Source organism: Terrapene carolina, unplaced genomic scaffold, assembly GCF_002925995.2.
Source record: "Terrapene carolina triunguis isolate 2854851 unplaced genomic scaffold, T_m_triunguis-2.0 Scaffold42, whole genome shotgun sequence".
Classification (NCBI taxonomy): Eukaryota; Metazoa; Chordata; order Testudines; family Emydidae; genus Terrapene; species Terrapene triunguis.
This window is the reverse complement of record NW_020664393.1, coordinates 19,779,290-19,799,797: the sequence shown is the minus strand read 5'-3', so window position 1 is coordinate 19,799,797 and position 20,508 is coordinate 19,779,290. Positions and strand designations below refer to the sequence as shown.

At 40.8% G+C, this 20,508-nt stretch overlaps 1 protein-coding gene across 3 annotated transcripts in view; it reads right to left on the bottom strand.

Annotated features, from left to right (window-relative positions):
• The window catches only part of RNGTT (RNA guanylyltransferase and 5'-phosphatase), a 409,198-nt gene that overhangs the window by 345,666 nt on the left and 43,024 nt on the right, over positions 1–20,508 (bottom strand). For all 3 annotated transcript variants that reach the window (XM_026654244.2, XM_026654251.2, XM_026654249.2), the window contains exon 6: positions 8,419–8,674. In XM_026654244.2, the coding sequence (XP_026510029.1) occupies positions 8,419–8,674 (256 nt within the window). The remainder of the gene's footprint in view (positions 1–8,418; positions 8,675–20,508) is intronic.

Below are 20,508 nucleotides of genomic sequence, written 5' to 3'. Positions count from 1 at the left end.
TATGTTAGGCATTCCTTCAGACTTCTCGGTGAAGAAGAGATCTAGTGCCCAGGAACAAAAGGCAGTTAATTAAGTCAAATTAACAAAGTTATTAATATGTATTGTAGTCCACAGAGCTAGCTTTTTGCATTTTATTTTACTTAGAAGTAAAACACAAGGAAACTACAGGCCTGTATCTTGTAAGACATCAGCTTAAGCAGTTAGCTTAAGGCTTTGAGGCCTGTGAACTCTGGCATAGAATAAATGGACCAACAGTTACCCTGAGTTTTGGGCAACTGGGAATAATATGCTTAAGGGAGGAGTTTGTACAAAATGATACCAGGTAACTGCAGAAACACTGAACTGATACTAGTTTAAAATATTTTAGGATAAAATGTTGGCAAATGCTTAACTGCAAACTTTCCTTGGCAACAAATTGATGTATATGGTAATAACCTAAAATCATTAATATGCAATAGGATAAAAGCACTCTAACTTTATGGTGGACAAGGCAGGTTGGGCCTTTCAATGAATATTCATGACAACCTCTAGGCCCTATAATAAGCCAGAATGCCATGTGAGAAGGGTCGGTCGATCTTAATCTGGATCTGGATCATCAGACTTGTTTGGCATTCCAGGGAAAGAGCTGGACCTTTGCCTCTCACTATCAGATCCCCAAGAAGGGGTGTGAGTATGTGAGCGTATGCAAGGAATGGGGTACAAGAGATAAAAATATAACAGTACTGCAAAGTTAATGTTAAGGGGTTTGCAGCTTTTCTGTCTTTACTAACCGTATTAATAAAGGTGATTAAAGCTTTGCTTTACCCTCACTGCAAGTGTCTTCGTTGGGCACACCAGGGTTCCCAATCAGATACTGACCTTGATAACCCTGATTCTGTTGTGCCGGATTCTGGGACTAGACCCCTACAATCCCTCAACTCTTCAAATCAGTATTAATTGGAATTCAATAATAATCAATGGCCACAAAAAAAATCAGGGAACAGTATTTAATAAAGTCACTGGGGAACATCAGCTTCAGTGATCACAGTCAGAACATTTAAGGACTGCTGGAGACCTGAATTTTCATTTTAAAAACATGAAATGCAGCAGATAAAACATTACAACCCTAACATTCTCCATTCAAATCCCTCTGAGAAGCACTGCTTCAGCCAGACCTATGCAGAGGAGAGCCACAACATCAATTAAAGGATTAGAAAACAAACTCAAAGAGCTCAATATTCTTAGGGTTACCATATGCCTGGGTTTTCCCAGACAACACTTTTTTTTGTCCTCTTATCTCAGATTTTTGAAATATGAACAAATGTCTGATTTTTCCTTGCTCATCCTTTTTCCAACATTGATTCTGATAGAACTACAATTCCAAACATGCCTTATGAGCAGTGTTCATGCTTACCGGTTTGCCACCCTTACTTATGGGCTGCTGCTGGCAGCGGCGCTACCTTCAGAGCTGGGCAGCTGGAGAGCAGCAGCTGCTGGCTAGCCACCCAGCTCTAAAAGCAGCGCAGGAGTAAGGGTGGCATGGTATTGACTGTTGAGTCACTGAAAGGGATCCTGTTTGTGCAGTACAACTTCAGGAATAGATCTTATAATGACTTTCATGGTTACCTGATGAGCAGTCAACCACTGCTGAGAAAGATACACTCTACAGAGAAATATGCATGGGCACAACAGGAAGCAGCACTGTAGGAAAGGACTGACTGCATGTAAAAAGGTTTATTTACATTTGATTTACATTTATTTTTGAGACCATTACACTTATTTATAAAATGATAGATATTCAAGGTAGAAAAAGTGTACAGTAGAAAACTGTACCCTCCCTGACTCTCTACCTCAGGGGAACACCCTGCACCCCCATATTCATCCTCATATGATTATGTGGTATCCAATGCAAAGCTTGTCATGTCGGGTGTCTTCAGAAGGCTCATGATGCACTGAGCATTGTTGTTATAGTAATGTTATAGGTTGTAATTTCATGTATATAGTTATGAGGCTGAAAATGTGTCCTCATGGCTTAAAATAAGCCCAGGCAAAAACTCTCCAGGAGCAGAGGCCCAGGCCAAACTCTCCAAGAGTAAAGGGGCAGTTCACACCTGATCAGGGCATGTATGGGACAAACCCAGCCCAGCCTCACAGGAACAAAGGACACTGGCCTAGGCAGCAAGAAAGGATATGTTAGGGCTTGGCTACACTTGCAGATGTAGAGCACTGGGAGTTAAAACAGCCTTTGGAGACCGCAGCAGGGAAAATGCTGTGGTGTGTTTACAGCTGAAAGCGCACTAGCGTGGCCACATTAGCAGCTCTTGCAACGCCACAAAGAGCAGTGCTTTGTGGTAGCTATCCCAATGTGCAAGTGGCTGCAACGTGCTTTTCAAATGGGGAGGGGAGGTGGAGTGTGACATGGAGTGTGTTGTGTGTATGTGGGGGGAGAGACCGTGTGTTTTGGGGGGCTGAGAGTGTGTCAGTGTGCTGTCTTGTAAGTTCAGACAGCAGTAGAGAGACACACACACACACACACACTCACAACAGCAGCATTCCACACTAATGGTTTGCTTTGTCCCGGAGCAGATAAGCACGCGGCTGTCAGAAACACAGCTTTGAAAAGGGATATCCGCATGCCTGCAGCCGATTTCAAAACAATGAGAAGAGTGGCCACTTGATGTCAGGGGATTATGGGATTTTTCCGGAGGCCAATCACAGCACAGTAATGCGCTCTGCGTGCCTTGCTAGTGTGGACACCTCAGGAGTTAGGGTGCCCAGGGATGCTTTAATGCGCTCTAACTTGCAAGTGTAGCCAAGCCCTTAGACTCTTGAATGAGTCACCCCCCTTCCCTGGGTCAGTTTGGGACTACGATGAGGTAATGTTCACCTGACTCTGAAAAGGGGGGGGGGGGGGCAAAGCCAAGAGGGAAGAAAGACCACGATAAAAGGGGAGAGACGTTTGCCATGCGCTCTCTTCCACCTCTATCTACAGACATCACCACCAAGCGACTGAAGTGCTGATCAAAGGGGAGAGCCTGGCTGAAGGACAACCAGCCAGCCTGTGGTAAGAAGCATCTAAGTTTGTAAGGGCATTGAAAGTGTTAAGATCAGCTTAGAAGGCGTTTTGCTGTTGTTTCATTTGACCAAATCTGACTTCTTGTGTTTTGACTTATAATCACTTAAAATCTATCTTTTGTAGGTATTAAATTTGTTTGTTTATTCTACCTGAAGCAGAAGCATGTCAGAGACTCCCCTTGGGATAACAAACCTGGTACATACCAATTTCTTTGTTAAATTGACACACTCATATAAGCTTGCAGCGTCCAGTGGGCATAACTGGACACTGCAAGATGGAGGTTCCTAGTGTTATGTTTGGGACTGGAGATATTGGCTAGTATCATTCGGTTGCACAATCCAAGCAGCGGCTGGCCAAAAGTGCTCACTCACATAGCTGGGAGCAGCTTATATGCTAGAAGCTGTGTGTGAACAGTCCGAGAGTGGGGGTTCTCACAGCACAGCAGGGTAAGGCTGGCTCCCGGAGTCGAGGATTGGAGTGACCTAGCAGATCACCGGTCCAGATAACACTAGGGGAATGTCACACCTCCCCTCCCCCTCTCCCTACCCCTGGCAGTGTCCTCTATTTGTGAACTTGAAATATGGTAACCCTAAATACACAAAGATTAACAAAGAAAAAGTTAAGGGGTGAGTTGATTAGTGTCTATAAGTATCTACATGGGGAATAAATATTTCATATTAGGCTCTTCAGTCTAGCAGACAAAGATATAACATGATCCAATGAATGGAAGTGGAAGCTAGACAAATTCAGACCGGAAATAAGGCATATATTTTTAATGGTGAGAGTAATTAACCACTGCAACAATTTAGCGAAGGTCATAGTGGAATCTCCAATCACTAACGTTTTAAAATCAGGATTACGTTTTTTTTCCCTAAAAGATACGCTCTAGGAATTATTTGGGGGGAATTATATGGCTTATGTTATACAGGAAGTCAGACTAAGTGACCACAATGGTCTCTTCTGGCCTTGGAGTCTATGAATCTATTAATTCTAAACCACATACATAGTAATTCCGTTACAAGAAAATTAAACAAATAATTGCCTCACCTGGGAATTTTAATCTTTAGGTCATCTGGCAGGTTACCTCTGACCTGTTATTTAACTTCAGTTCTAAGATTTTTTGAAGGAGGGCCCATGTTTTCCTCTACTTTACAGCACCAGAAAACTGATGTCAACAACTGCAATCTCTAAACTATTTTGTCTTTAAAGAGTGTTTCCACAGAAGAAAAAACCTCAGTCACCATCAGAAATTAAAGATCACACTGACTATTCACTAGGACAGTCTTGTGTGTGTGACCACAGTGTTGTTGCCAGACTGCCGAGGGTCCAGCTTGACAGCACTCATATTTCCAAGTGAAATTAGTAAGAGCTAATGATGCTTAGAACCAATGAAAACCACACTTAGGTTCCTCCAGTGATTAGAGCACTACCTCTCCTTACATTCAAAATGTACCAAACAAGCTGCTGACTATATTATGATAGTATAGTGGCTTATGTTTACAATTATACTTTGAAGTACACAAAGCACCCAATTCTGCATGCACTAGCTAAGAGGGGTGGCCTGTTGATTTAGTGGCAATGCATTGCATTGCTACACCAAAAGCAGGAGAGAGATCACTTGATCATTGCCTGTTAGGTCCACTCCCTCTGGGGCACCTGGCATTGGCCACCGTCGGTAGACAGGATACTGGGCTAGATGGACCTTTGGTCTGACCCAGTACGGCCGTTCTTATGTTCTAAACATCAGAGTTTGCAATCAGAGAACAGTTCCTCACTCCCTGCATGGCGGGAATTGAAAGCATGGAAGCTGGAGCAAACTCACCCGAGAATGTGCAAGAAGTATCTTATGGTTCATCAAGGACTCCCTCTGAGTAATGCTCAGATAAAAATTAACTCTGAAAGAAGCCAGATCCAGTCATCTTTGGTTGGGAGAATTTTCTCCACAATAGGAGTTTGAGAACACTATAAAAAGTTGATTTGTTACCTGCATACTTGTATAAAAACACAGGTTTAGATTAGAAGAAAAATTATGCCTAATACATAAAGTTGTACTGAGCATTACAGTACGCCTAAGAAAGATATCATCAAAAGGATATTGAAAAGAAACCTACAGAGTGCATTATAAATTATTTTAGTCTTTAAAACAAGTCTGATGCTCAAGGGAATAAAACAAAAATCGCATTTCAACAACAGAATAAAACCAGAAATCTATGTGATTAAACACTCCCAGTCCCTATTTCAATACAATAACCCAAACCTACACCAAGCATAGTGTCAACAAATGTTTCCAACACATTCTCGATTGAATTGGGCAGCAAAGAACTTGGTTAGAATATTGATAAACCCAAGATGTTATTGGCTTGGCTGTGGACCTTGGCATATCTGGATGGGATCATTTTCAATTCTCATTCTTACACAAGAGATCTAGAGAATTAGGCTGTTTCACTTAGATGTCTTCGTTGTTTGTTGCGCCATAAGCTTTTGTTCTGTCACTCTGCCTACTCACTTACATGAAGGGCACTGGATAAAAGAGTGAGGTAGTTTTGGGCTGCAGTGCTATCAGTACATGAATGGCTCAGTGAAGGAAGCAGGCAGCTGCCTAGATACAGTGTCTGTGAATTTTCAGTGTCTGGCTAGGAGAATGGTTTGGAATAGGGAAAGATGGTCATGGTTTACTCCTGATAAGGGAGATTATGCAGTGTAGTGAAGCAACCAGAGAATATGATAGTACCTTTTCCCCACTACTAAGACAGTGCTATCCATTTTTTGCCCAACAGGTGAGATTTCCAAAAGGCAGAAATGGGAGTTAGGTGCTTAACTGCCATCTGTGTCATTTGAAAATCTCTCCAGAAATTGTCAGTGAAGGGATACTTTCAAATCCTCAATTTTATTTATTTGGACTTGCAGGTGGCAGAGTGTTTAGTACAATTGTTTTTTCTCAAAAAAGCAATCTGCTATAAGGCTACTACTCAACAATTTGTATCACAATTTTGTACAGTTTATACTGGTTACAACCCTCCATATGTTGGGACGGGTAAATTATTTTTTTAGAAAAGTAAACTACCTCATTAATGAAATTCAAGGTTACATAAAAGTCAGCTTTGTGAAATTGAAAACATACATCCTAGTCGCCTACTTGCCCTGTTTGAAGGCTGGTTTTGTTTGGATTCTTTTGTTAATTGATGTAATATTTTGAGACTTTCTCATCCTGACCTGAAACAATGAGCTCTCTTGCAAAGACACTGTATATTACATATGATTATGGTGCACTAAAAGTGTAAGGGATGGAAACCAGGCAAGAAAAATATCAAGTAAATTCTGAACTACAGAGCTTTGAAAAGACATTTTAACAATAATTCTTAAAAAAATAAGTTCAATACCTCATCAGTTAAGCGCTGATTTGTACTTTAACAGTATTTACTATATTTATAAAACTTCAAGAGATGGGGTTCTCTCATTCTCGTAGGTTTTATGAGATGCCTAAAAAATGAATTTTGTGAACAGAATATAAATTAATTCTTCTTTTAAAGGAACTTTGGCTTGTAAAAGTAGTTAACTATACATTAAATGAAGGAATCCTAAGGGAACCAGGGTTTGAAATAGGCAATGATATTTTTTCATGTTTAAAAAACCAAGTTGTTTTAAAGAGTTTGATCTTTAATATTGAATGTAAATTGTAAAAAAAAAAAAAAAAAAAAAAAATTTAGAAGAAAAGCAATTGTATACAGCATATACTTAGCCTAACCCACAATTCCATTAAAAAAAATATGGCTGTTAAAAAAATATTCTGACAGAATTATAATTGAGCAAACATGTGGTCTGAGGGACACAGAATTTTTTTATACCAAAAAAAACCCCAAAAAGTAATTTTCTCCTAATATGATATTACTGTTTACATTTCAATCAGCCTGGATAGTGAAACCAGATATTTCACAGTATGTTTGCTTTCTGACTTTGTGTAACAAACTCAATAGAGGAATGTTTAAATTTTAAAAAAGTTTCCATTAATTTTAGAAACTTTTATTAAGTTACATTTTTAAATAAAATTTGAAGTTAAGTCTAAAATTACATGACTGATAAATTTCCTGAAGAGAGAAAATTCTCTTGTACATCTTTATATCTCTCAATGGAAGGCTAGTCGAGATCATGGACTATTTCTCTTAAAACACTTTGAACGTTTATTACTGTAATTTTTAGTGTTTAAGCTATTCTGCTATGCCAGTTGATAGACTACGTTTAAGTTTGTGACAGTGTAACTTTGCTGCTTTGGATCAGATTCTATATTCTTTTCAAGCTAAGCTAGCTCCTTCCCCTCCCTAACTCTGCATCCCAATGCACAGCTATAATACTTCTATTAGTAATATGAAGAGTAATAATGCACTTGTGGCACATTTCATGTGAGAATTTAATTGATTACAAACACCCAAACCTCCTCAGCACCTCAGTGAGATAAGTGAGATATTATTATGCAGATAAAATTGTACACAACTATGTGGCCAGCAATTTTTTCCATTCAGTTATGGCAACATGTCTTACAAAAAGCTGAAGTTCACTTCATTCAGTGAGAATGAAACCCTTAGTCTTTAGCACAACAAAACCATATTTCTTCTACTTTAACTAGGAGAGTTATTTTCTATATCATGTTATTTACAGATATGATAAGTAGTACATTAATAATTATGTATGCCTATTTCACACATCTGAACTAGTCACAGTAATTGATCAAACATATATAACTATAATTACTGTAACTGCTTTAGTCTACTTAGACAATTTCTCACAGCTTTTAAATTTAATTTGCTCTTTTTTTGTTGTTTTCTTTTTCAGTTCACATTACTGTTTGCCAAAATAATTCTCAGAACCTCTACACGGAATGTATGTGAAAATTAAACACTAATTCAAAAACAAAGTTTCAATTTCAACTGCATGGCTGGGTTGAAAAGATCAATAAAAGTTATATACACCTACCGGTATCAGCAAGGCTTGGCTTGCACCTCTGAAGACTTTAGTCACAAATTAAAAGGAATGTATTGGTCTCCACCCAGTCACAACAAAGCATTTGTTCACATCAGGAAACTCATCAAGCAATCTTGTTACAATTTAATATGACTGACAATCTCTGCTCAGGAAACAACCAGTATTGGAATAGCAGACGTGTTGAAAGTTAAGATCAAAAGCATTATACAAAGAATTAAGAAATCTTACTTTCCACCAACTCATGTTATGCCTGGCTCTAAACAGTGCTATCCATTCCTCACTTACAAGACCTGGTATTTGTGACACACATTATGCAACATTTAGTGAATAAGAGTTCACCAAATTCAGTTTATAAAGTAAAATGTTAAGCTTTAGGACAACATTACCAGTTTTAAGTGTTCTTTTCTCCTTTTGCCAAAAGAGGAACTTGAAGACCCAGGTTCTGATTCTTGACCTCCTGTTTTAACATCCTCCTCCTCCTCCTCCTCTTCATCATCTTCATCAAAGCACCATTCAGGTAGCTCAGGTGGTGGCGGTGCATCATCTACATCTCCGTAACGACGGAATAGTTCTTTTAAATAGTCCCCTTTATAGATACCTGGTGGTCTGGCTTGGGCAAAAGTAGCCACTGCTGCTTCAATACTGGAAAACAGAAATTGAGAGTTGTGTATTTCTGGATGTTAACAAGACATGTCTAATAAATTAATAATGTTCTGTGTGACTTTCAGTTTCCCCTAAAAATTCAAAAAATAAATCACTTCATTGTCAAGAATTCAGAAACTCTTGAGATACTTATTTATCTTGTACAGTAACTGAAGTTCTTCAAGATGTGTGTCCCTATGGGTACTCCGTTTCAGGATGTGTGCATGCCCATGCACTCTTGATTGGAGATGTTCAGCAGCAGCACCTGCATTCTAGAGATCCTTTTACTCCGGTGAAAGGATATTGGGGAAGAGGGGATGGACCCCCCCCCCCCCACTGCTCAGGTCCTTCTCAGCCATGAAATCTAGTGAGAAGATTGGAAAGCAGAGGGGAAGGAGGCTGGGTAGTGGAGAACCCATAGGGACACACATCTTGAAGAACTCCAGTTACTGTACAAGGTACATACTTCTCCTTATTTGAGTAGCGTCCCTACAGGTACTCCCCTTCAGCAGATTTTTGAGTAGTACCTCAATTATGAAGAAGAGTGCCAAGGAGTCAGGTTCACTACAGACCACAGAACAGCATCACCAAAAGCCATGTCAGCTCTGGAAGCAGACATGAGTACTGGGAAAGCATGTGCCTCAAAGGTCAGGTGGCTGACCTGCGGATGTCTGAGATAGGTATGTTTTTCAGTAGCACCACAGAGGTAGATTGAGCCCTGGTGGAATGAGCCATCATCATAGGAAGGGGACGAACCCCCCCCCCTCCCCAGGCTTCATAATAGATTAAGGTGCATCTTGCAACCCATCTGGACAGCCTCCAGGTGGAGTTCAGATGTCTTTCTCTTAGTTCTGCAACAGAGATGGAGAGCCTAGGAGAAGCCCTAAAGGGCTTAGTCCTATCAAGATAAAAAACAAGAGCTCTTCTTACATCCAGTGTATGTAGTCTCACTTTTTCACTCAGAGAGCAAGGCTTGGGGTAAAACGCCAGCAGGTGAATCTCCTGATTAATGTGGAACTCTGAAGAAACTTTACAGAGGAAGCGCAGGTGTGGATGTAGTGTCATCTTGTCATGATCAAACGCTGTGTACAGTTGGTCAGCCATCACGGTGCTCCTAGCTCCCCTACCTTCCTGTCTGAAATAAGGAACGAGGTCCTGAGGCACAAATTAAGGAAGGGACAAGTCCCCATAGATTCAAATGGAGGCTTCTTCAGTACATTAAGGACGAAATTGTGTAGGTTCTTTCACAGGAGGAAAAAGATTGAATAGTCCCTTAATAAACCTCACAGTGGTTGGGTGCATGAAGACTGAAAATCCCTCAATAGGGGGATGAAACTTAATTGAGCTCAGCAATAATCCCGTGGTTTTTAAATTTAGCAGGAAACTGAGAATGTGTGTCAGACAAGACTCAAGAGGAGGTATAGATCGATGGCTGCACCAAAATTGAAAACATTTCCCCGTCTGTAGGTAGGTTTTCCACTATCGAGCAGTACCTCCAGAGAGCAATCTTCTTCTATACCAATAAGCCATCTAGTAGCCATGCCTTCAGGTGAAACCCCAAGAGGCTGGGGTGGGTTTTGGGTGAGGAGATTTTCAGTCAGGGAGAGGCGGAGAGGCAATTGCTCAGATACGCAGACTAACTCAAGGAACCATGTCTCCCTCAGCTACAACAGTGCTATGAGGATGGCTAAATTTCTCCTGTTTCAATCAGGACTTTGACCAAATGGTGTAGCGGTATAAGCATATAGCAATACACAGGGGCACGGGATAACTAAGGCATCTCCCATTGAGTTGCAGCAGTGCCCTGCCCTCAAATAAAATTGTCTGCACTTTGCAGTGGATGGTGTCGCTAAGAAATCTATCTCCAGAATACTTCTGAATACTGCATTGTTCAGTTCCCACCTGTGGAAGAGGCAGAAATGCCTGCTGAGGAAGTCTGTCACTGTGATCTGCAGTCCTAGGTGATAAATCACTGAGAACAGTATGTGGAGTGCTATGCACCAATTCCATAGTTTTACTGACTCGGCATACAAGGACTGGGATCTTATTCCTCCTTGCCAACTGATATAATACATAGTTTCTCTTTTGTACATCAGGTAGCCCCTGATGTGGGAAAAGTAGTGCTAGCAAGTTTAACAAACCACTCTGAGCTCTAATATGTTGATGTGGATGATTGCCTCCTGTGAGTCCATTTGGCTTGAGCTGTGAAGTGCTGAAAGTGCACACCCCAACCTAGCAGGGAGGTGTTGGTGGTGATGATCCTTGTGGGAGGAGGCTACGAGAATGGAAAACCCACACAGGCCTTTTGTGGATCTTTCCACTGATTACAGAATTGAGGGCCCTTTGAGGTATAGACACCCACTTGGTCTGAGTTTGTTGGGGGTGTAAGCAATTCTTGTCCAGGCTTGATGACCCCAGGACTGTAGTCTTCCTAAAGGTGTCACAAACATACCAGCATCCATGTGGCCCAGGAGTTGCAGGCAAGCCCTTGCTGTGGTTTGCAAGCTCTGTTATATTGTTGAAATGAATCTGGACATTGTGGCAAACCTGTTATGGTCAAGTATGTTCTGGCAGTGGTAGAGTCCAGAGTGGCCCTACTGAAGTCTACATGTTGTTCAGGTGTGAGTGTAGACTTTTCTTAATTGAGGCAGCAGCCCAGGGAGCAGAACAGGGATAGAGACTTCCTGGTTGCTATCTATACCTTGAGAAATGAGCAACCTTTCAGAAGCCAATTGTCCAGGTATGGAAAGATGATTATTCCCATCTGCTGGAAATGGGCTGCGATGGCCAAGAAGACTTTGGTAAAGACCCTTGGGGCAGTGGAGAGGCCAAAGGGTAGGATGCAATATTGGTAGTGACTTCCCAGTCAGTGACCTCCTCAAATCCCTGCCAGCTACAAAACATAGGAAACATCTGTGTATGGGGTACATGGCTATATGAAAATAAGCGACCTGAAGGTCGAGGAAGACAAATCAATCATCCAGATTCAAGGAAGGAATTATTGCTGCTAGGATTACCATTCAGAACAGTTGAGAGTGGATGAAGGTGTTCAAAGTCCTGAGGTCCAGCAACAATGTCCACCTGACCCACCCCACCCATTTTTTTTTCTTGAGGACCGGGGAAGTACCAGGAAAGAACACTTTCCCAATAAAGTCCAGTGGAACAGACTTTACCACTATTAGGGTTACAAAAGATTGTACCTACTGTTTCAAGAGACCCTCATGAGAATGGCCTCTGAAGAGGGATAGGGAGGAGAGTGGTGGTGGGACGGCTGGACTGGATGGGATAGCCTGTAGAAATCACATCCAGGATCCATCTGTCCATGGTGATGAACTCCCCAAGAAGGTACAAAATGAGACACAATCCCCATAAGGGTCGAGAGGGGATTGGTGCAGTGTAGGATCGAGACAGGGAGATCGTTCGCAGCCTTCAACCAATGGGGAAAATGGTCATTTGAGGAGGTCACTGACTGGGAAGTCACTGTAGAGGATGGCCCTTTGTTAGTGAATCTGGGCTCCCTCCCGGGAGGTTTAGCCAATCTCATGGGCTAGTAATGAACTGGACAAGAGTGTGAGCCATCTGCAATCTAATGTATTTTCTTTGTCACAGGTATATAGATGCCCAGAGATCCTTGTCTGGGAGTTTTTAAAAGAATGAAGGGACCCATCTGTGGCACCATTGAACAACTTGTATCCCTCGAAGGAGAGGTCCTTGACTGTGTTTTGTATCTCCCAGGGGAGGCCAGAGGGCTGCAGCCAAGAAGCTCTGACTGCCAGAAGCTGGGACTGGATGACAGAGGATGGATCATTCAACAATTGCCGTTTTGTTCATTCCCTCCGAAACATCTGGCCCTGGCCACTATCGGAAGACAGAACATTGGTCTAGATGGACCACAGGTCTGACCCAGAATGGCCATTCTCATGTTCTTTAGTGGAGCACACATAGGGACACGACTTGAAGTTTTACTCAATCCATTACCATTTGAAACATGGTGTTAAGAGCATCTTGGTAACTGCTGCTCCTTGTGCAAAGAGCCTGCATTATTATATAAGTTTTTCTCGTGGACTCTCAGGGATAGATATGCTTAAGGTACTTTTTGGCCCCTTTCAGTGGCTAACAGCTCCCTTTTGGACTCCTAGTTATAGGATACATGTTCACAGCTGTTACAGAAAAGGGAGGGGGAAAATACACATAATTATGGGGGTCAATGGGGAGGAGTCCAGAACAAAGGCTGAATACACTGATAAGCAAACAGAATTAATTTTTATGAATGGTTAAAGAATGTCTCACTTCTCAAAATAGATTTTTCCATTTCTCTGGGAAGAAGCGCCCAAGTCCTTAGAACCAGCCTTTAGTATTTCCTCTTTGGAGCCACAACTGAACAGTCCATTCCTGTTAATCAAAAAGCTTAAGCACAAGCTTAAATGTAGACATGCTTAACTGCTTTGATGAACTGGAGGCTAGATCCACAAAATAAGGAGGAGTTCCTAATCCAGACAGGCCATAACAATGTTATTCACCTTACTTAACGGAAAGCACTCATACTATAGTGATGAGCGCAGAATAAGAACTTACATAGAATAGAATAAGACCAGTTCAACAATGAAGGCGTTACTTCATTTAAGCCTTTTTGGCAGACTTCTCTGACACCTTGGTCTGGGACAGAGGGAGCTGCTACAGGCTGTGGAGCAAAGAACGCTACCAGGCCAGGAATTAATACCCTAATGAGGCAAAGAGAAAAAGAAAACACTGAGAAAGCATAAAAGAAGGAAAATTAGATTCAGAAGGAAGAGGTTAAGAAGTTTTTCTGTGCTATGCAGTCTGGGAAGGTAGGTTGTCTGAAAAGTGTCTTTTGAAGCTGCCAGGAGACAGAACAAACTAGAGGTTTTTCAGAATAGGTGGAAGCAAGCCCTTCCCTAGAGCTGGTAAGTCTAGTTCTGTCTTCAGGAGAAGAGGAAAAATCATTATCTGGAATAGCAAGCCTGGATGGTGGCCAGAAGCTGGCACAATGGGCAAAAGAGAAGAACCTAGATAGTTAAGTTAGAGAGAAAAAGGATGTGAAAAAGATCTTAAAACTCATTTTGTTCTTTTTACAAGACAAATTAGAATTATCTTGGTAATGTCTCTAAATTGCTTAACAAATCCTTTAATTAATGTCCCAGAGACAAGAGGCAACTTGGGAGAAGGAGGGAAAAGGGAAGAGAAATGGGCCCCCATTCCAAATGCTTAAGAATTCCAATCATCCGCTAGAACAGTGGTTCCCAAACTTTAACAACCTGCGAAACCCTTTCACTAAAATGTCAAGTCTAGTGAACCCCCTCCTAAAAATGAATATTTCCAGGGATTTTTTCCCTTACCTCAGCATAAATTATAGAAGCAGTGATCTTGGAAATATAAAATTTATTTCTATGACATGCTTATTACACATGATTAATTACACTGCTCTACAGCCAAAATGCTTCTGAAATAAATGTAAATAAATTCTGGGTCACTGAGAACGAAAATGATGCTTAAAATTGTTGATTGGCTCTAGTTTTCAAGATATGCTATTGGGTCAGTATATACGACCCTTGACTTGGGAATGGCGGAGGATAAGTGAGTTATAAAGGGAAGGGATCTCAATTTAAACCAGAAATGACTAAAATACATCTTTGACTGGATCTATGAATAAATCTATGACTGGGTTTGGACAGTTCTTGCTTTTTAGGCAAAACAATGAATGATGCAATCTGAAGCTGGTATTGCATCATACATGATATGAATTGCACCATGTTATTCCTAGAGGTCATGGATGATGCAATCATAACGAAGCTTACATCACTCTGCTGAACAAATTGCCCTATATCAGCTCTAGAAATCATACAGTGTCGTGCTCTCTTATTTGTCAGTGTTTGATTTTGCAAAGGGACACATTTCTGTTTAGCCAAAGTGAGCAGAGATGCCTCGTACTTGTGTGAACAGTGCAGATAACTTCTGCTATGTTTGTGGTGAAGTGACTTTTGCATCACAAAAGCGCAGTATAACCACTATGGTTAAGAAAGCCTATCACCTTTATTTTGGCTGCAAAATTGGAGATCAGGACAAGAGGTGGGCCCCACACATATGTTGCAACACTTGTGCAACAAATCTTCGCCAGTGGTTGAACAGGAAAAGGAAATCTATGTCTTTTGCAGTGCCAATGATTTGGAGAGAGCCAACAGATCATACCAGCAATTGTTACTTCTGCATGGTGCCTCCAGTTGGGAAAGGTGTGTCAAAGAAGAAAAAGTGGACTCTGCATTATCCAAACATTCCATCAGCTATACGCCCAGTACCCCACGGAGAAGGACTGCCGGTTCCTGATGCACCAGAATCATTCTCACTTGAGTCAGACTAGGAAGAGGATGAAACTTCTGGTCCTGAACCATCAATGTCACAGGACCCACATTTTCTCCCATCCTCCTCCTCTGAACCACACCTCATAACACAAGGTGAACTGAATGACCTTGTCAGGGATTTGGAACTACCCAAGAGTAAGGCAGAGCTATTGGGCTCCAGACTACAGCAGTGGAATCTCCTGGCAGGTGATGTTAGGGTTTCCATGTTCCGTGACCGTCAAAAGGATCTTGTCCCATTCTTCTTCATGGAAGGTGATCTTGTAGCCTGCAACAACATCGATGGGGTGATGGCAGCCCTCAACATCGTTCACGATCCAGATGAGTGGAGACTGTTCATTGATTCATCGAAGACGAGTCTTAAAGCTGTTTTACTGCATAATGGCAATGTTTTGCCATCAATTCCAGTTGGTCATGCAGTCCATATGAAGGAAACCTATGACAACATGAAACAACTTTTGAGGTGCATAAACTATGACCAACATCACTGGCAGCTTTGTGGCGATTTGAAGGTTGTTGCTCTCTTGCTTGGTCTGCAGACTGGATACACAAAGTACTGCTGTTTTCTCTGCGAATGGGATAGTCGTGCAAGAGATTCCCACTACATCAAGAAAGATTGGCCACTCCGACAGTCATTGGAGCCTGGGAGGAAAAGTGTTCAGCATCCACCACTTGTTGAATCAAGGAAGATTTTGTTACCACCCTTACACATCAAGCTGGGTCTGATGAAGAACTTTGTCAAGGCCATTGACAAAACACAAGCAGCTTTCAAGTACCTCCGTGGAAAATTTCCAAGGTTAAGTGAAGCTAAGATAAAGGAAGGTGTCTTTGTTGGTCCTCAGATTCGTGAACTTCTTCGAGATGATGCATTTGACCATGCACTGCGTGGCAAGGAAAAGATGGCATGGAAAGCCTTTCAGTTAGTGGCAATAAATTTTCTCAGAAACAACAAGGCAGACAACTACAGGTTGTTGGTGGAAAACCTCCTCAAGGCATACAAAAGCCTTGGTTGCCACATGTCACTAAAGATACATTTTTTGCACTCTCATCTAGATTTTTTTCCACTGAACTGCGGAGCAGTGAGCAACGAGCACGGCGAGCGATTTCACCAGGACATTGCAACAATGGAGAAACGCTATCAGGGCAAATGGAGCCCATCAATGCTTGCAGAGTATTGCTGGACAGTGACAAGAGATGCTCCATTTAATGAATACAAGAGACAAGCCAAGAAGCGCCGAGTAGACACTGAATAGGACTAAACTATGTACAGAATAGTTTTTTGCCTTTTGTTTCATAAAAAATTGTATTGATATAACCCTTTTGCTGATTTTTAAAGTGTTACATAAACAGGACAGGTGAAATATTATCATGTAAAGCAACCATAAACACATGAAAAGACCTAGGTTTACAATTTATGATTAAAACTCTACTATCTACACAATATACAGAGACATAAAATGTAAAACCTTAAATATCTTAGAAACAGTAGCCAATCAGTTGTTTTAATTGTCATATTTGAATTCAGCACATCAAAATACATAATAAATAGCACATTTTATCTCTGAAGCAGACGACTTCTCAAAAATTGTAGACCAGTGTTATTATTTATCATTACAGTATTTTTATTACATTATGAAAATGGCAACACTCTTCCAAGATCTCACTTTTGTAGCTTGTATCCCTTTTGATTAAGCCTGCTATAAGACAAGGCTCCTATCAGAGGAACCAGTAGAAAAAAGGGGTGCAGGAGCAAAGCCCCCGCGCACCCTGTGGCTTGGGGAGGGCACCGCCGGAAAAGGGGGAGCCTGTGGGGGCTGCCAGGAAAAAAGGGGGAGGGACCCACGGGGGCACACCGATGCGGGGGCGGCATGTGACTCTCGTCGACCCCCCTGTACTGGCGCCTCTGGCTCCTACGTTTCATCAAGGAGCATCAGATGTGAAACAGCATGAAGGTATTTAAGAAGCCAACTCAAAAAGAGTTCCTCCTACACAAGCATTCAGGTCTTGAGCAGTTCAGGCAAACAATGCACATTGCAACAAAACTTAAACTTGTTCTTCATAATAATTTAAAAACAACACTATGAAGCCTATTTACTTTTAAAAACAGCAAAAACTATCCACCTCCCTTTCTATTTCGAGTCTTGAAGTTTAAATCTCCTCAGTGTGATAGATATGCTTGCTTTGAACTGCTTAGCTCTTGGAAGTCCCCAAGGCTCTGGGCTGCTGGCCCCGTGGTCCCTATGGACAGCTCTGTCCGCCATTAGGGAATTTTTTCCCCAAGAACCCCCTGTAACATTTCGTGAACCCCCTGTAACTTTTCATGAAACTGGGGTTCACAAACCCGTTTGGGAACCAATGCTCTAGAAAAGTTTGTCCTTGATGTACTACAAGCAGCTGATTCTCTTGTAAATACATAGTATTAAGAATAGATAGTAACAAAACCTGATATAACAGCTCAGATTTCAGGTATAGAAGACCAGCCTGGTAGGAAAGATAGTTTACATATTCCAGAAATGAAACTGTCTTGGAGAAAAGTGAGTTGCAAAAAGAGCATCACGTAAGGTTTCCAATGACTAGCTCGAGGGCTGTCAGTCTGGATGACCTTTCCTTAAACTAGCTGTATAACACATCTCAGCATTCACAGTGCATCTGCTGCTATCCTACATCATGTGCTTAAGAGGTAAATATGGATGGATTTTCTACAGAGAAAACCTCATTGTTTCATCAGTGAATAGCAATGCCGCTTTACTTGAAATGATAATGCAGCAAACAATTTTTCTTAATATGGTGCGCACACTTACTGTAATTGTAAATTTAAGGCAATTCTTTTAATGTTGCTGTTTTTGTTTGTAGCTGTATTTTATCTGCTACATTTGAGAATGTTGGTCCTGTTTCACAAAAGCTGACCGAGAGGAACAAGTTTAATTAACATGATTAACCATTTGCCCAAAAAAAAAAAAAAAAACACCACACACCACACTAACAAGGCTTGATCAATCAATTTAAGGCTTTTCATGCAGAAGCAAGAAAGTATTAAGTAAGGCTGAATAGGAGGTACTATTTCAAATAGATTTAACTCAGAATCTCTATTTGTTTCCAGGGGAAATAACAAAATAAAGACCTACTGTGGTTCAAATTATTACATGTTGACTTTTTAAAGCATTTAGAGGACTTGAAAGTACCCAACCTATCAGGCATAGGACTCACTAGCACCCTACTAGTAAGATGTTCAGCTTTATATCCACTTCCCAGGTTCAGCTGAGCTTCTAGATTCCTTGGGCCATTGGTGATGATAATGCATCTTTTCTCACTGCGTGTCTATCGTACCAGGAAAAATTGGTTCTTCCCTCAAAGGCGGCCATCTTGCCCATATCCCAGCCTCAAGATAAGCTTTATGCTCAGTCATAAGCAAACAAACAAACAAAAAGTAGCAGCATGGATCCATCCAATGCTGGAAATGGTTCTTCAAATAGAATAGTGGAAAGGGAGATACTGCCAAGATCCTAGGGTTTGTCTACACTTGAAATACTACAGCGACATAGCTGCGGTGCTTCAGTGTAGATACTACCTATGCCAACTGGAGGGGTTCTCCTGTCAGTATACATAATCCACGTCACTGAGAGGTGGTAGCTTGGTCAACGGAAGAACTCTTCCACCAATGTAGTGCTGTCTACACCCATGAGTCGGCTTAACTATGACACTCATGACTACAACATAGCTGGGTCGACCTAACTTTTTAGTGTAGACCATACTCTAGAGAGACAGGCTTTGCATCAGGACTAGCTGGATAGGAGAAAATCTTGTGTTTAAATTAGGGCTGTTGATTAATCGCAGTTAACTCATGCAAATTAACTCAAAAAAATTAATCGCGATTAATCGCAGTTTAAATCACACTGTTAAACAACAGAATACCACTTGAAATTTATTAAATATTTTGGATGTTTTTCTACATTTTCATATAGCATTCTGTGTTGTAATTGAAATCAAAGTGTATACTATTTTTATTACAAATAGTTGCACTCTAAAAATTATAAAAAAATAGTATTTTTCAATTCACTTCATACAAGTACTGTACTGTAATCTCTTTGTCATGAAAGTTCATCTTACAAATATAGATTTTTTTTGTTACATACCTGCACTCATAAACAAAACAATGTAAAACTTCAGAGCCTACAAGTCCACTCATTCCTACTTCTTGTTCAGCCAATTGCTAAGACAAACAAGTTTGTTTACATTTACGGGAGATAATGCTGCTCACCTCTTATTTACGTCACCAGAAAGTGAGAACAGGCATTTGCATAGCACTTTTATGGCCAGCACTGCGAAGTATTTACATGCCAGATATGCTAAATATTCGTAGGCACCTTCATGCTTCGGCCACCATTCCAGAGGATATACTTCCATTCTGATGACGCTCATTAAAAAAAATGTGTTAATTAAATTTGTGACTTAACTCCTTGGTGGAGAATTGTACATCCCCTGTTCTGTTTTACCCACATTCTGCATTAAATTTCATGTTATAGCAGACTCGGATGATGACCCAGCACATGTTGTTCATTTTAAGAACACGTTCACTGCAGATTTAACAAAACGCAAAGAAAGTACCAATGTGAGATTTCTAAAGATAGCTACAGCACTCGACCCAAAGTTTAAAAATCTGAAGTGCCTTCCAAAATCTGAGAGGGATGAGGTGTAGAGCATGCTTTCAGAAGTCTTAAAAGAGCAACACTCTGATGCAGAAACTACAGAACCCAAACCACCAAAAAAGAAAATCAACCTTTTGCTGGTGGCATCTGACTCAGAGGATGAAAATGAACATGTGACAGGCTACACTGCTTAGAGCATCTGGCATGTAAATATCTTGTGATGCTGGCTACAACAGTGCTATGAGAATGCCTATTCTCACATTCAGGTGACATAGTAAACAAGAAGCGGGCAGCATTATCTTCTGCAAATGTAAACAAACTTGTTTGCCTGAGCGATTGGCTGAACAAGAAGTAGGACTGAGTGGACTTGTAGGCTCTGAAGTTTTACATTGTTTTGTTTTTGAATGCAGGCTTTTTTGGTAAATAATTCTACATTTGTAAGTTCAACTTTCATGATAAACAGATTGCACTACAGTACTTGTATTAGGTGAATTGAAAAATACTATTTCTTTTGTTTTTATTGTGCAAATACTTGTAATCAAAAATAAATAAATAAAAACGGAGCACTGTACACTTTGCATTGTGTTGTAATTGAAATCTATATATTTGAAAATGTAGAAAACATCCAAAAATATTTAAATAAATGGTATTCTATTATTGTTTAATCGTGCGATTAATCTTTTTAATCACTTGACAGTCCTAGTTTAAATTATATCATTGAATAAAAGCCAACTTCTAACGTGGCAAGACTTTTAGACATTTTTTCCTGAAGTAACGATATTTAAAGTGGAACGCCACGGGGGGGGGGGGGGGG